Source organism: Spermophilus citellus (assembly GCF_964194105.1).
Source record: "Spermophilus citellus genome assembly, chromosome: 8".
NCBI lineage: Eukaryota > Metazoa > Chordata > Mammalia > Rodentia > Sciuridae > Spermophilus > Spermophilus citellus.
Genome location: NC_138189.1, coordinates 56,645,200 through 56,661,547, shown reverse-complemented (window position 1 = coordinate 56,661,547; position 16,348 = coordinate 56,645,200). Strand labels below are relative to the sequence as shown.

The 16,348-nt window shown below is 36.6% G+C and overlaps 1 protein-coding gene and 1 pseudogene across 2 annotated transcripts in view; both read left to right on the top strand.

The window, feature by feature from the left end:
- Positions 1 to 16,348, top strand: part of GC (GC vitamin D binding protein) — a gene marked incomplete at both ends in the record, with an annotated part of 38,778 nt that overhangs the window by 9,104 nt on the left and 13,326 nt on the right. The window contains 5 exons of the mRNA XM_081304779.1: positions 6,661 to 6,730; positions 7,312 to 7,444; positions 9,745 to 9,956; positions 11,381 to 11,513; positions 11,818 to 11,912. Coding sequence (XP_081160905.1) covers positions 6,661 to 6,730; positions 7,312 to 7,444; positions 9,745 to 9,956; positions 11,381 to 11,513; positions 11,818 to 11,912 — 643 coding nt within the window. The remainder of the gene's footprint in view (positions 1 to 6,660; positions 6,731 to 7,311; positions 7,445 to 9,744; positions 9,957 to 11,380; positions 11,514 to 11,817; positions 11,913 to 16,348) is intronic.
- On the top strand, positions 2,712 to 3,370 carry LOC308654256 (rab-like protein 2A; annotated as a pseudogene). Its single transcript has one exon. The product of its transcript is annotated as a rab-like protein 2A (transcript).

Here is a 16,348-nt window from a genome sequence, read left to right as displayed (position 1 = left end):
AAAAGTTCAGAATTAGATATGACTTACCAGAATATTTCACAATACAGATAAAAATTGTTATGATGTTACAAAAAGTAAAACTGTGTTAATGAAATTTGTAAACATTTAATTAAATACTGAGTCATGGTAAAAATGATTTCATAAGAGTCACTAAGATCATGCCGATATTTATTGGCACCATATCAAGATCCAAATCATTTTCTTTATGACTAAATTGTAAAGGACAGAGTATGTCATTTACAATTCATTTGAGACATATTTTAACTATATGAATCAGAGTGAGGTAACTAGTGTAGAAAACATTTACTAAGCAGTATTCAATTGCTGTGGGGAGTCAATACGCAATACTCACATTACAAATTAAGTTCAGTATTTATTTGCTGGGTTTTGTTGATGTTGCTTTGTTTTTGTTTTGTTGTTGGTTTTTTTTTCTTTTCTTTTCTTTTTTTTTTTTTTTGCAAAATGAGAGAATGATTAACATATTTCCCTAGCCTTGTAAGCAAGATATCTTCTCTTTGGATAAATGAATAAAAGGAATTTTTATCAGAAATATGTTTGAGGGATAGTTCATCTGAAATATCAAGATTCAATAGCTTATTTTATGAGCCATTTTTTATAAGAGCAGTTTATCCTTATATTTGGATTCTGAACTTTCTCAGGGCCTCCTTTTTGAGCCTTCCTCCCTTGCTTCCTCTCATGTCCAAGGCTGAATGTTCAGCAAAAATGGTTCTCAAACCACTTTAAGCTTTCTGCAGTCCATCTGATTTCCCACTTTTCTCCCATCAATATGCATTCTAACTAAAGCTGTGCATATGGATATGAATTCTAAAGCACTTGTATGCAAACAAGCAGATGATTTAATTAAAACTACTTAATGGGATAATCTATAGTGCTCATTTATACTCCTTTCTCAGGCACATTGCATTCTAATATCATACATATGATACAAAAAAAAAAAACTTCAGGAGAAATGAGAAATCTGAAATCAGAAGGCTAAAAATAAAATATTTTTCAAAGTGTTCATTGGCAATAACCCATTTGAATGCAGGGGTTCACTTTGAATGTAATTGAATTGTCCCAATACAAATAGCCACAAAAATAGTCTCTTCAGTTTTATAGGGAGAGTTTATTAAGCAGTAATCTCATATGCATTAAAAGAAAAAATTCCATTAGAACCATATTTTATAGCTTAAAACACTATAAACTTTTGGGGGAAATTCATAAGTACTGATATATAATCCCTGGGAAATGATCTTAAGGATCATGAGGATACAATCTTGTATTAAATTCAAGAATCATCATCTTTTTTTTTTTTTGTGGTACTGGGGATTGAACCCAGGGGTACTTAACCATAAGCCACATCCCAGCCCTTAGCCCTTTCTTATATTTTATTTAGAGACAAGGTCTCACTTAGTTGCTGAGTGCCTTGCTAATCTGCTAAGGCTGGCTTTTAACTTTATTTTATCTAGTTATTTAAATTAATTTTTGTGGGGGGATTGAAAGCTTTTAATAAATCCAGTGACAAACTTTCTTCTTCAAAATGTTGCTATCATTTCAGCTAGTTATTAGTCATATTTGTAACAAAGTTTTCTTACATTGACCTAAAAGCTGTTGCTCTGCAACTGCCGGCTATTTTTCCTATCTCTAGTTTAATAACAACATAAAATGGCTCTCCTGACATTCTAAAGTACAGCTCTTTATTAAACAAGGGTAGTTCTAACCTATATTATTTCTATGTTCTAATCTTTGGCCTTTTAGAATACCATCAATGATTAATAAAAAATGTCCGCCTTACTTTGACCTTTTGAATTCATTACAATATCCAATCTTCTAAACTTATCCATTAATTTTTTTTAGAGTACTAGATGCTAATGTTCTCAGACAAACAGGGGTTGGTTTTAAGTGGCCTTTGGATTCTATGGACCATTATCTCTATCAATCCTATTGCCTTGTCCTAGTTTCCAGAATAATGTCAGATTTGAACATGTGGGTCTTTTCTATCTTGCATGGAATATTTTTTAATATGTGCTAAATTCCCCAAAACTGCAGAACTTAAAGTTCTCCGAAACAATAATAGCATAGCCATAGCACTTAGGAAAGACTAAAATCATTATTCTAAGAACCTGTTATTGTGTTTATTTCATTTTTAAAATTAAAAAAATTATTGATGCTTTATAATTGTATATAATTCTGGGATTCTTTATGTCATATTTGTGCATACACATAACATAATTTAGTCAAACTTATTCCCCAGTACCTTCCCTTTCTCTCATCCCTCACTGATCCACCTACTCTTCTCTACTGAACTCTTCCCCAGCACTATTGTGAATTAGTGTAATACATGACTCATTGTGGTATACTCCTACATGAACATAGCCTAATTTGGTAGATTTAATTCCCCAGTACTTTCCCATTCCCTGATCTCTTACTCCCTCTCCATCTATTTCTTCTACACTGTTAGTCTTCCTTCTATTTTTTTGTGAGATCCCCCCTTGGGATTTTGATGGTATTCATTGCAGTTGGTCACTAATTATAAAATGCTGCTTAGCCACTGCAGGAATGTGACCCAGCAGGAAGCCGAGTGCAGTATGGGCCAGTGGGGCAGAGGGGCTGTGGGGCCAGAGTGCGGTAGCCTCCCTAGTGTCTCTAGCCCTCGCACTGGACCACAGCGACAAGACCATGTGGCCAAGCCTCTCTACAACTAAAAGTCAATGTCAGGGGACAGAACCAAATCCTATGAGCTTAACCAAGAGAAATTCCATGCTGATGACAACCTGAAGATCATCTGCCTGGGGCCCAATGCAGTGGGCAAGTCTAAACTCATGGAGAGATTCCTCATGAATGGATTTCAACTACAGCAGCTGTCCACATAAGCCCTGACCCTGCCTAAACACAGGGCCACTTTGGACTGCAAGATCATCTTCATAGACTTTTTGCCAAGAACAGTTCCAAGGCATGCACACCTTCTACTACCACAAGGCCCATGCCTGCATCATCGTGTTCAATATGCAGAGTGAAGTCACCTATAAAAACCTGAACTTCTGGTAGACAGAGCTTGAGGAGTTCAGGCCAGAGATTCCATGCATTGTATAACCAGCAAAACTGATATAGACATACATGTGACCCTATAAAGCTTCAATTTTGCCAGGAAGTTCTCCGTGCCTCTGTACTTTGTCTCAGCAGCTGATGTTACCAACGTCCTGAAGCTCTAAAATGGTAGAACTCAATTAGCTGTGTCTTACAAACAGAATTCCAGGACTTCATGATCAAGGTTTTACAGGAGCCTGAGAAATTCAAGTTGGACAGGAAAGAGGAGAATGCGCCTGACCAGTATCAGTGTGGCAGGATCCAGAGCCAAACCTCCTCCTGATCCGAAGTCTGTCTCCAATGGCTGACTTGAGAGTGTTGGAATGGCCTTCTAGCTCTGAAAGGAGAACCTCTCCAGGCCACCCCTGCTCAGCCTCTCCCAACACCTCCACCCCATGACACAGGATGAGGTAGCAAGGACTACACTCGGGACAGGTGTGAGGTCCCCCAAACCTGCTTATGACAGAATTATGGAATAGTGTCCTTCACACCTCTCATCCCCACCCCCAGCTTGGCAGTGGAAAGAACTAGGAAACACATTTGTGTGTCTATTCAGTAAATGGACATTTAGGTGGTTGTTTTTTGGTTTGGAGGATTATTTTTCTTCCCCAAACGGACTTCAGGGACTATTCTTTGTATTTCTTCCAGGAGAATGATTGCTAATCTCTGATTTCTCCCTTACCCCACTGCAGAATGTGTAAGGCCTCTGTCTTTTTCCCCCTTTAGTCTCCTAGCTGGTTTTTTAAAAGATGTTTTTGAGCAGACAGCTTATTCCAAGTTTTTGAACATGTAAAAATTTCAGGAGCTCTTCTATGTCAGTCAAGATCACTGAAGAAGTTGGTCATTAAAATTAAGTAAAAGCAGGTGACAAGTCTAACTGTACTTAGTCTTACAAATACACAGAACAAAGTAACAGTACTGTTCATAAAAAAATGGGTCACAAAGCCTTGCCACAAGGACAACGATTTGGATTACAAGAAATCAGTTTTCAGAACTGCTGCTTTCAGGCCTCGCTGTCAGCTTAGGAGTTTTGCTTTCTTTCTCTAGAACATGTGGAACACTGTACCTCCTGGGGGTGGTCAAGGGCTGTGAAGAAAGAGCTGTCTTGCCGCCTTTGTGCCCTGTCTGGTGTCTGGTTTGCCAATGTGCATTTATGATCATCTTGGGCATCAACTCATTGTGGTCCTTAATTTGGATTGTTTCTGTTTTTACAGTAAATATTGAATTCAAAAAATGCAGCTGAAGAATGTATTTGTTTATCAATCCTGACTTTTCTCACCCAAAAATATATTCTGGGTTGTCAATCTGAGAAATATGGAGTCAACAGGTTTTATCATAAATCTACTAATTCCAATCTTTTACCACAACAAACACAAACAAAATCTCCTAGTTTGTACCCAATCATCACCATCTACACTCCCAACCACAAAACAAAAATTTCTACCCAGGAATATTCAGAATTCCCAGAACTATAATTGTTAGACAAGCAAGGACATCTTGGGGATAAAATAAATGATAGTGGTTACCAGTATAATCTCTGAGATGACTTTCCCGATGTTTAAGCCAAGAGGATAAAGACTAAAAGTTAAAGACACTTAGAGACAGGCCATTCATATACTTAAAATTTTTCAAAAGATGCTGCATCAAAGGGTGTTGGGAATGTAATTGTATGAATGATGGATTAGGAAAGGAGAATACTGACTTCCGTGTGGCTGCCCTATGACATGAGGTAGGCATATTGAACAAGCAGGTCTCATGATCAGTAAAGAACTCATCATTTCCCACTGTGGGAATGTTACTCCCTGGTAATAAGACGGTCATCTTGAATGGACTAAAGACCAGGTGTCATGAGTTTTCTGATCATTCCCACTAACAAAAAGGTCCTTCAGTTTTACTTCAGGAAGTAACCGCCTCATTGCCAGTTCCAGTCTTGTGGTAGAAATGGTAGAAGTGGACTTTTGAATCTCTTTTTCTCTGCCTAATCCCCTCTTCTCCTTCTGCCTACTCTCTAGGTTGCTCCTAGCTCCTCTAGGGCTAACACAGGGGAGGGAGAAGTTATCAGGAGAGGCAAAAGCTGGGAAAGTGACTCAGTGGGCAGCTGGGGAATGACTGACCTTCCCTCTGGGTATGGACAGGTATGATGCTGATGTGTTCTCTTAGGCAAACTCTCTCCCTTCACACCTGGAGATGTGTCACACCCAGCTGGCATCTTAAGATTTCCTCTTGGGCCCTGATTTTCAAGTCATCTGCTTCTGTACAGAGGTGCCTCAGTGGTGGAAGCCTGCTGCCCTCCAGGTAGCATTTGGAGGGGCGGTAATATTTAAGATGACTCCAGGCCATCTTGCTCGCTTGCTTGGTTTACATCAGATCTACTTTCCATCCAGGGCCCTCTCCTTTGTTCCTCAGGTTTCCCAACCAGCTCTCACCCTTTAGATTTATCTGGCCTTAATTAGACACGGGTCCACTGTAGTCCAAACTTCAAGGGTCACCTAACATGGTATCTGAGCAGTTTCCTTGAAGTCCCTCTTTACACTTGACACAAGTGGACATACTCTGCAGACTTACCACACTGATGACTTTCTCCAAAAAGTATTTTGCCTAATTTCCATCTTATTACCAGAGGAATTCTTAGCATTCCCTTAGAGACCCTGGAGATGGTAATAGACCCAGTGTGGCCATGCTCACTCTCACACACCTCCTTTAAAGTCCTGCATTAGTGGGGCTGTCCCTTCACTTTAGAATTTAAGAACTTTCTGCATTTATTTTTTTGTTGTTTCTTCCTTTGTGTTGAGGGCCACAGACAAGTCAAGATGGTGCCTGGCACTTTGCCAGGAGGAGTGGTTTGAGAAGTAACGCCAGCGAGCCATTAAGATGATGGAGATTCCTTAATGACTGACTGCTGTGTCTAGATTATGTCAATTAAGTTAAGCTGTGTATAATTATTAAGATGATGAGGATTCCTTAATGACTGATTGCTGTAACTGGATGATGCTAAATTGAGTCAAGCTGTGTATTCAGTTATGTATAAATACCTCTGCTGTCCTACAATAAAGCGGCTCCCGTTGTATCAACCTTCACAAGTTGCTTATCACACACCCCCCCCCCCCGGGTTATTTTGCCCAGCCAGACTGCAGCACCTTTGAAGCCTTCAGTGAAACTGAGACAACAACATAAAGATGGGAAAGAAGGGATGGGGATAATGGAGTGAGGGAAGAAGGGAGGGGGAGAGAGAGAGGAAGAGGGAGCAGTCCCATTTTAGCATTGCTATAAAGATGGAATCTGAGAGAATAATTTTCATGTTAATAAATTCTGACTCACTAGTTGACACTTACCATTTGAATTATCTGCTTAACATTAGTTTCTTTTACTTCCTGCTGTCTATTAAAATATAACAGCATGCCATAAAATGGTGGCCTATGTTGAGAAAACAGCTAGAAAGTCGCTCCAAAAATGAAACTGCTTGAGAAAATGCTACTTTACTATAAACCATGTGGATTATCACTTTACGCATGTATGTTTAATTTAATATTCATTAAAAGAGAAAAGATACAAATTTTCTATTTCTGGTCCTAGGCCGAGATTATGAAAAGGATAAAGTCTGCCAGGAACTGGCTAGTCTGGGAAAAGATGACTTCAGATCTCTGTAAGTGTGCAGTATGCATTCAGTTCACCCTGGTGGCTTGGTCTAGAACAAAACTGAAGGAGGGTTGAAATGATCTCTGAGAAAACAAAGGACAGAGTCCTAGGCCAATGGAGCCAGGGATATCCGGCAAATGGAAGAAATTCAAAGGTCCCAGTTGAACTGTGGTTACTGTGATCTAAGAATTTGTCACAAGTTTATGAGTGTGATTACAGTGAATAGGTAAGCATAGTTTTCTAAGGGAAATTAAAATATATATTTATAACACTTTCTAGGATTCTGCAAACAGAGGCAAAAAGGAACAGAACAGGTTCTTTTGGGGGTGCTCAAAGCACATAATATCGGGATGACTTAATGGAACTTCCAAGTTCAATTTCTACTGCTTATAAGATACATTTTCTTAGAAAAAAAAAACCCACTTTTTTAAAAAATTAAATGTGTTATTCTTTTCATTACTGAAATATAAAAGTAAATGTATAAAATATTCCATTTAAAACACAAATATACAGACCTCATTTTAATATGTGTCAAAGTGCAAAAGAAACTTAAATGCTAACTGTATATCGACTTACTATTTTCCTCAGGTCACTAGTCCTATATAGCAGAAAATTTTCCAGTGGTACATTTGAACAGGTCAGCCAACTTGTGAAAGAAGTTGTCTCCTTGACCGAAGACTGTTGTGCGGAGGGGGCTGACCCTGACTGCTACGACACCAGGGTGAGCTTATGTGGCTGGCCCTCTCTACAGTGGCCCAGGGAAGGAAGCTATGATAGGTCCCTCTGCCATGTCTTAACCGAAACTTCAGACAGCAAGTTTACCTACTCTAAGTCTGGAGCTGGTGGTGGAATATGAAGCCTACTATCTTTAGTTCCCAGGTTTATTCTAGCAGTGTTAGTCCATTTTACTCATTCCTACATGATCCAAATGAGAAAACTAGGCAAAAGTAACTTAGGGACTTACTAAATATACACTGTTGGTGAGAAGTAGTTAAAGAATATGAATTTAGATCTTACTCTAAAGCCAGTTTTTAAAATAATTATAAATTTACACCTTACAAATATCAACTCATGAATCTCTTAAAATAATTTTAGTACATGCTATGCAGCTTAAAAGCCTGCCTATACCTTTATCATCATGTAAGCACTGGTACCACATGCCATAGAATACTTTCATGATGGCCTCAAATGATAGGGGGTTCAAGAATTGCATACATACACTTGGTTACAAGTTAACTTTCTCTATAGTATATATGCAGAAATTAAACTTCTGAAATGACAGAGTACAAACTATAAACAATTGAAAAATGTGAAACCTGGGTAGTTTTAGCAAGTTACTAATAGAGTAATCAGGCCCAACGCAAATTACATTTAGAGGCATTTTGATAAAGGCCTCCACAAACACATTAGTCTCTCTGCTAAGGCCTATTAGCCTGCAGAAACAGTGTTCAAAGATCTGATTGGAACACATTCTGTACAATGAATATTCTTACTCACAGATTGCTTTATCTGGCTATTTACTTTCTCTGAATTCTACAATAATTTTCTTCCACCACCATGCCCATAAATAACTGTCACTTCAACCTCACCTCTGTATCACCTCAAACTAAACAAGCATCAAACTGTCAACCACGGTCAAAACATCACAGCATATTTTAAATTGTATTTCATCTATTTGCTAAGGCATCCAAAGTTGTGACCTGTCTCTATAGTCTTGGAGCTTAAGAAAACAAGGGTAAGGTCGGCATTTTTTTTGCATGACACCTTTCTTCCTCCTGCTCATTCAAGATATTTAGAAAAATGGGGGGGTGGGGGGGAAAGTGTTGATACTTTTTTACATTCTAATTTTATTTGAAAGGGAATACTTTTTAAAAGGAAAAATAGAAAAGTTGCCAGGGAAATAAATAGAAAGGAAAAGGAAATGAGATATTAGGAGATATAAGATTTAAAGAGAACCTGATTCCTACGTTCTGAGAGGCTGATATGGTAGGTATGGATGAGGATGAAGAGATAGTTAACAAAATTCATTCATCACATCACTATTCTTCATTGATAAGAAAGCTCTTTAGAAGTTTTACCTTAAAAAGATGAGCAACATGTAAAATAATTATAAAAATATCAAATTATTTTTCCCACATAAGTAATTTTTCTATAAAACTATTTCTAATTCTTTTTTCTATGATGTCTAACACTTTTCTGTCATTTTAAGTATCAAATTATTTCTAAAAAGAACATGTTCTGTTGTTACAATTGCTTTGATGGTGCTTCAAGCATCAGTTTGGCCATGTTGGGGCAATTATAGCGCTCCCAGAGGTTCTTAACCCCATGCTGCACTTGAGAACAAATCTTGAAACTTTGAGAAAACCAGATTTTCAAGTCCTATCTTTGACCTACTGAATCAGAATTTCTGGGTTGTGTAAGCCAGGCATTTCTGACTTTTTCATACTCTACAAATAATTCTGATGCAGAAGCATGCTTCAGAACCATTAGATAAAATATAAACCAACACAGAACTCTAAAGCAGTCAAGTGTCAAGAGTCTGTTCATGTAATAAAGGAATGGAAGGGGGCAGGGGAAAGTCTTCATTTTTAGGGGCGTAACCGCAACAGAATACATATGGAGAATCATCAATGGAACTTTTCCAGAATCATCAGTGGAACTTTTCCAAATGACCCTCTCCTCCTCAGAGATGTTAAAATCCCCATGGAGGAACACTGGGCCAAAGGATAAAATTCTAACGACTATAGTAGAACATATGTCCATTTGTTAATGAAGGTTCTGCTTTTTATTCTACTCTGAGGAGACTCACTTATTAACATAAATACGACCCTATACTTCCCTCAAACTATACCTGTGCAACTTTTCATGGTTTGAAATCATCTCTGGAGTTTTTGTCTGAACACTTGATTACTGATGACAATTTTTAAATAATAGGCTAAGATATCATTCTGAATGGAGAACTACAAGCCTGAAGGTTGCACATATTGTATAAGTTTCTCTTTTTTTCTTCTCTCTTTGCAGACCTCAGCACTATCTGCCAAGTCCTGTGAAAGTGACTCTCCATTCCCAGTACACCCAGGAACTCCTGAATGCTGTACCAAAGAGGGGCTTGAACGGAAGCTCTGTATGGCTGCCCTAAAACACCAGCCACAAGAATTTCCTACCTATGTGGAGCCAACAAATGATGAAATATGTGAAGCATTCAGAAAAGATCCAAAGGGATTTGCTGACCAGTAAGTTGTTTTCATTACAAAAAGAACTTTGGGTCATAAAACATCTGAAATGAATTGAATCTAACCAGCTACTCTATGCAAACACCTCTTCTAGGAACCCAGACAACTACCAATGATGGAAACTTGACTCTCACCCAAGACAGCTCATCTCCTTGTCAGTGCCGACTATTGTTTATGTCTGTCCCAGACAGAGATGAAATCAACTCTCCCAAACTCCCACCCACAAACCCTAGGTTCTATTATCTGAAGCAGAATCCTTTGGATCCCCTGACAAAACATGACATATTTTCCAATACTTTACAGCCCCTATTGTGGCTGCCCTTATGCTAGAGGTAATCCATACAATCGAAGCAGCTTTATTGCTGTGTCCCTTCTAGATACTTTCCAAGAAAGCATATGAGAGGAACAGCTTTATTTCCCCCTCACTCCTATACATTTCCAGAAACAGCTCACAACAGCAGTTACGGAATACAAGTGGCAGGAAGATTTCTGAGGTTTGTTTATACTGATGTCATAAGAGAGAATGAGAGCTCCCTGTGTCCCTTTCAAGTATCAAGTTCAATTTCTTTATTTAAAGCTCCCCAGGTCCTATATTCCTAATACCAGTTATGTTGATCATGTGGCCCTTTAAAAAAGCTTTTAACAGCAGTGATAAAATGGAAGGTTCCTGGTTTATCCTGAATTCATACAAAGGGCATTGGGAACACGACACATGCACTACAAAAGTAAACATGTGACTTTGACCCTCTCCTTGCTTAACATTCATGAGGAGCCAAATTATACTTGATTGTGTTAGCTTTAGAAAGTCATAAAAATGTACAAAAAACTGCAAAAGACAATTTATGAAAATGGAAAAAGAATATATTGCACAAATCAAAAGCAATGTCATTCAAATTGGTAATAATTTTATAACAACTTGCTTGCCCATTCCTATAAATTTTCAAAAAGGATTTTGCCGAAGACTTCAGTTTCTTTTTAATCCATGGATTTGTGCTCCTTAAAATTGAAATGATTTCTCTCAACAATTAATTATGCTTATACATAACAATTGTCCAGAATAATAAACTGAGGTGAATAAGAATAAATTTGAGTAAACCTGATAAGTACACTCATTGTAATTAATTCAATAAATGGCTTAATAAACACCTAGTATGGGTGAGAGATGCACTTGGCTAAGTGAACAAAGTGAACAAAGGGACAAACAGCTCTTTGCTTCAAGCATATCTCATAGGAACTAAGACAACTAGTTTTTTAAAAATATATATTCATTAAAAGACTAGTATTGTAATTATTTCTCTAGGTCCTTTGTGTTTTTTAAACAAACTAAAAACTGATATAACACACATCCTCCATCAACATACATATGAGAAATCAGGTTTTGTTTTCCTACAAATTTTTTGACCAATCCTATTTTTCTCCCACAGGTTTTTGTATGAATATTCCAGTAATTATGGACAAGTTCCTCTGCCACTTTTAGTTGGTCACACCAAGAGTTATCTCTCTATGGTAGGAACCTGCTGTACCTCCGCAAGCCCAACTGTATGCTTTTTGAAAGAGGTAGGTTCTGTTTTGCTTATTACATAGTCGTGCTATTTTTCTTCTTGTAATGACATTCTTTTAAACAATGGTAGATGTTGAGGTTTTGCACTTATTAAGAGTTCTCAGATGTCTTCTTCACATGCAGTTAATTGGAAAATAAATATGCCACCTCAGGAAAGGAGATATCACTGTTACTTTTGTCAGATTCCAGCTTTCTAGTCATCAAAAAATCATAAAATTAACATCTCTATTTTTGCTATTTGTGCACACTGTTTTCAATGGATCCTGATCATCTGATGAGATTTTGTCACTTTTTTTCTAGAGACTTCATATGAGACAGTTCTCTCTTCTTACCACTATGTCAAATAGAGTTTGTTCACAATATGCTGCTTATGGAAAGGAGAAATCAAGGCTCAGGTAAAGATTAAGTATCATCATCACATTTAGAACATTACTTCTGCACTATCCCTAATGATAGAATTCTCCCAGATGTTGGTGAAATATAGAAACTAGACTACCACAGAACTATGCACATATTCAATGATCTCCAGTATTTCCTTTAGTTTTCCTTTTACATTGAGATAGTGAGTTTGGCATGCAGAACATAGGAATTTATAATATAAAGTCACCAAATAGACATTATTTATCTTTATTTTATTTTTTTAATTTTTTTTTTAGTTTTAGGTGGACACAATACCTTTATTTTATTTTTATATGGTCATGAGGATCGAACCCAGTGCCCTGCACATGTCAGGCAAGCGCGCCACCGCTTGAGCCACATCCCCAGCCCATATTTACCTTTATTTTATACATGCATCAGTGTCTAGGAATTTACTCCAAAGAAGTAACATTCAGTCTAAACAAAGATTAAGCTACAAAATATTGCTGCCATATTTTAATAAGAAAAATATTAGTGAATTCATAAATGTCCCTAGAATAAAAAATGTTTGAATTAACTTTGTCAAAATTATATTGTAAAAATTATTTTATGAAAAGTACCAAATAATGGTCAAAGAAATAAAAAAAAGATACAAAATAGAAAGAAATTCCACATTTGTGGTTTGGAAATCTTAATACTATTAAAATGCCCTTAGTATTCAAAGCAATCTCTAAATTATAATGAAATGTTTTTTTGCAGAAAAAGAAAAAAAACTTAGCTAACTCTCCATTACAAAAATAAATACTTGGAATAACTAACTTATAAAGAGAAAAGTCTTATTTTAGCCAACAATTTTAGAGGTCATAGTCCATGATCAATTGGACCCATTGCTTTGGTTCTGTACTAATATATCATGGTAGGAGTACATAGCACAGTAAATTGCTCACTTCAGAGCCAGAAGACAAAAGAGAAATGGTTGGTTGGGGTTCCACTACCCCATGGAGGGCATACTCCCAATGACATAAAGACCTCCCACTAAACCCCACCTCTTAAGGGTTCCACCACCTCCAGTTACCACAACCCTGGGATCAAGCATTTAACCCATGGGCCTTTGCGAGACATTCAAGTTCCAAACCACAGCACCATCCTAAAATTAATAGGGAAACTTCAGCAGATCTTAAGAGACTCCAAAGAGTCAAAACAATCTTGAAAAAGAATGAAGTTGGAAACTAAAAATTTCCTGATTTCACCAGGCACAGTGGCATACACCTGAATGTATCCCAGAAACTCAGGATGCTGTGTCAGAAAGATCAAAAGTTCAAAGTCAGTCTCAGTAACTTAGCAAGACCCTGTCTTAGAATAAAAAATAGAAAAGGGGGACTATGAATGTGACTCAGTGGTTAAGCACCCCTCAGTTCAATCCCTGGTACCAACAACAACTACAACAAAATAATTGCTTATTTCAAAACCCACTACAAAGCAACAATAATCAAGATGGTGTGGTACTAGCCTTAAAATAGATATATAGACCAATGGGACAAAACAGAAGACCTAAAAATACACTCTTTCATATATGGCCAAATGATTTTCAATAAAAATCCTAAGACTACACAATTAAGAAAAGGGTTTCTTCATTGAATAGTGTTGAGAAAACTGGATATTCACATGCAAAATAAAGAAGTTTTATTCTGACCTTATATTATATACAAATACAAAAATGAAATAAATATCTAAATATAAGAACTAAAACTATAAAACTCCTGGAAGAAAATAAAATGGAAATTTTCAGGGTATGGGATTTGGCAATGATTCTTGGATATGACACCAATACATGGACAAGAAAAGCAAAAATAAATAAATGGAACTATACCAAATCTTAAAACTTCTGTTCAAAGGACATAACAAAGAGAGTGAAATGGCAACCTACAAAATGAGAGAAAATATTTGCAAGTCACATCTTATATTAATATTATGAATATTATTTATAATATTCAGAATACATAAGGAAATACTATACCACGCCAACAAAAAACAATTAAACATGAATAAACAATTCTCCAAAGCAAAATATAAAAATGGTCAACAGTATATGAAAAGATGCTAAGCATCATTAATCATAAGAGAATTGCAAATCAAAACCACAATGAGATATTGCCTATACCCATTAAGATTGTTACAATCAAAAAAGCAGAAAATAGAAAATGTTAGAGAGGGTGCAGAGAAGTCAGAATACCCATGCATTGTTGATGGGAATTTAAAATGGTTCATCCATGAAAGAAAATGGAGTGGAAATTCCTTAAAACCTAAAAATGGAATTACCTGTATGTACAAGGCCCTAGGTTTGATCCCCAGCACCAAAAAAAAAAAAAAAAAAAAAAATAGAATTACCATATGATCTAGAAATTCTGGTTCAAGTTATATATTTATTTAAAAGAATCCCAGGAAAGATCTCTAAATGCTATTTGCACACCCATGTTCATTGCAGCATTATTTACAATAGCCAAGAGATGAAAACAAACCAAATGTTCATTGACAGATGACTTGCTAAAGAAAATGTTAAATATGCATACAATGGAATATGATAGTCTTTTAAAAGTCTTATCACATGCTACAACATGGATAAATCTCGAGGACATGATGCTAAGTGAAATAAACCAGTCACTAAAAGATAGTATATAATTTCACTAATATGAACTATATAAAGTAGTTAAAATCATACAAAATAAAGAAAGGTAATTGCCAGGGACTAGGACCAGGGAGAGATGAAACAGTGTTTAATGGATATAAAGTTTCAGTTTTGCAAGGTTAAGTTGTGGAGATACAGTGCAATGCAATGTGAATATGATTAACACTACTGAAATATAAAAATGATTAGGGTGCTAACTTTTTTTTAGAGAGAGAGAGAGAATTTTTTAATATTTATTTTTTAGTTTTCAGTGGACACAACATCTTTATTTTATTTTTATGTGGTGCTGAGGATCAAACCCAGTGCCCTGTGCATGCCAGGGGAGCACGCTACCGCTTGAGCCACATCCCCAGCCCCAGGATGCTAAATTTAATGTTGCATTTCATCACAATTCTAAAAAAGAATTCTTAATGATATCCTTGTCTATGAAGAATTTTTTTTCTTAGACATCCAACCCCTCATAATACCACTTCACTCCTAAATGTTTTGGTGTGTATTTCCCTGTTTCCTAATAATAAGGAAATCCACTTACTTAATCACCCAACACAATTGCCAAAATCAGGAATGTTGACTTCTATATGGTATCATATTATCTCATCTATGAATTTTACTGATTTTACCACCTGTCTCAATGATCTAATATGTTTCTCCTCCTTAGTTCAAAATCAAATTCAGGATCACTAATTGAGTTTGAGTTTTATTACTTTTCAGTCTATTAATCCAGAATAATTCTTCAGCTTTTATTTACTCATTTTTTTCATGATTATGACATTTTTAAGAGTAGAGACCATTTGTTTTATTGAATGTCTCTCAGTTTAGATTCTTTCAGTGTTTCTTAAAGATTAAATTCAAGTGATGTTGTTAACAGGAATACTAAATAAGTGATATGTGTCCTTAGTACATCACATTATGAAGCACACAATGTCATTTTAATGGATGCTTTTAACTGTAATAATTTTTACTATTTATTCTAATTTGTTATACATGATGGAAAGAATGTAATTCATTTCATATTACACATATAGAGCATAATTTTTCAAGTCACTGGTTGTACACAAAGTATTTTCACACCATTCATGTCTTCATACATGTACTTCAGGTAATGATGTCTAACTCATTCCCCCATCATTCCTACTGCCTTACCCTCTCCTTTCCCTTCCCTCCCTCCCCTTTGCCCTATCTAAAGTTCCTCCACTCCTCCCATGCTCCCCCACCATCAACATTATGAGTCAGCATCCTCATCAAAGAAAACATTTGGCCTTTGGTTTTGGGGGATTGGCTTGCTTTACTTAAGATTATATTCTCAAACTCCATCCATTTACCTGCAAATGCCATGATTTTATTCTCTTTTAATGCTGAGTAATGCTCCATTGTGTGTGTATGTATGTGTGTGTGTGTGTGTGTGTGTGTGTGTGTGTGTGTGTATATATACACACACACACATACATACACCAAAGTTTCCCTATCCATTCATATACTGAAGGGCATCTAGGTTGGTTCCATAATTTAGCTATTGTGATTGTGCTGCTATAAACATTAATGTGGCTGTGTCCCTGAAGTATGCTATTTTTAAGTCCTTTGGGTATAAACCAAGGACTGGGATAGCTGGATCAAATGGTGGTTCCATTCCAAGTTTTCCAAGGAATCTCCATACTGCTTTCTATGTTGGCTGCACCAATTTGCAGTCCCACCAGCAATGTATGAGTGTGCCTTTTTCCCCACCTCCTTGCCAACATTTATTGTTGTTTGTGTTCTTAATGGCTGCCATTCTGACCAAAGTGTGATGAA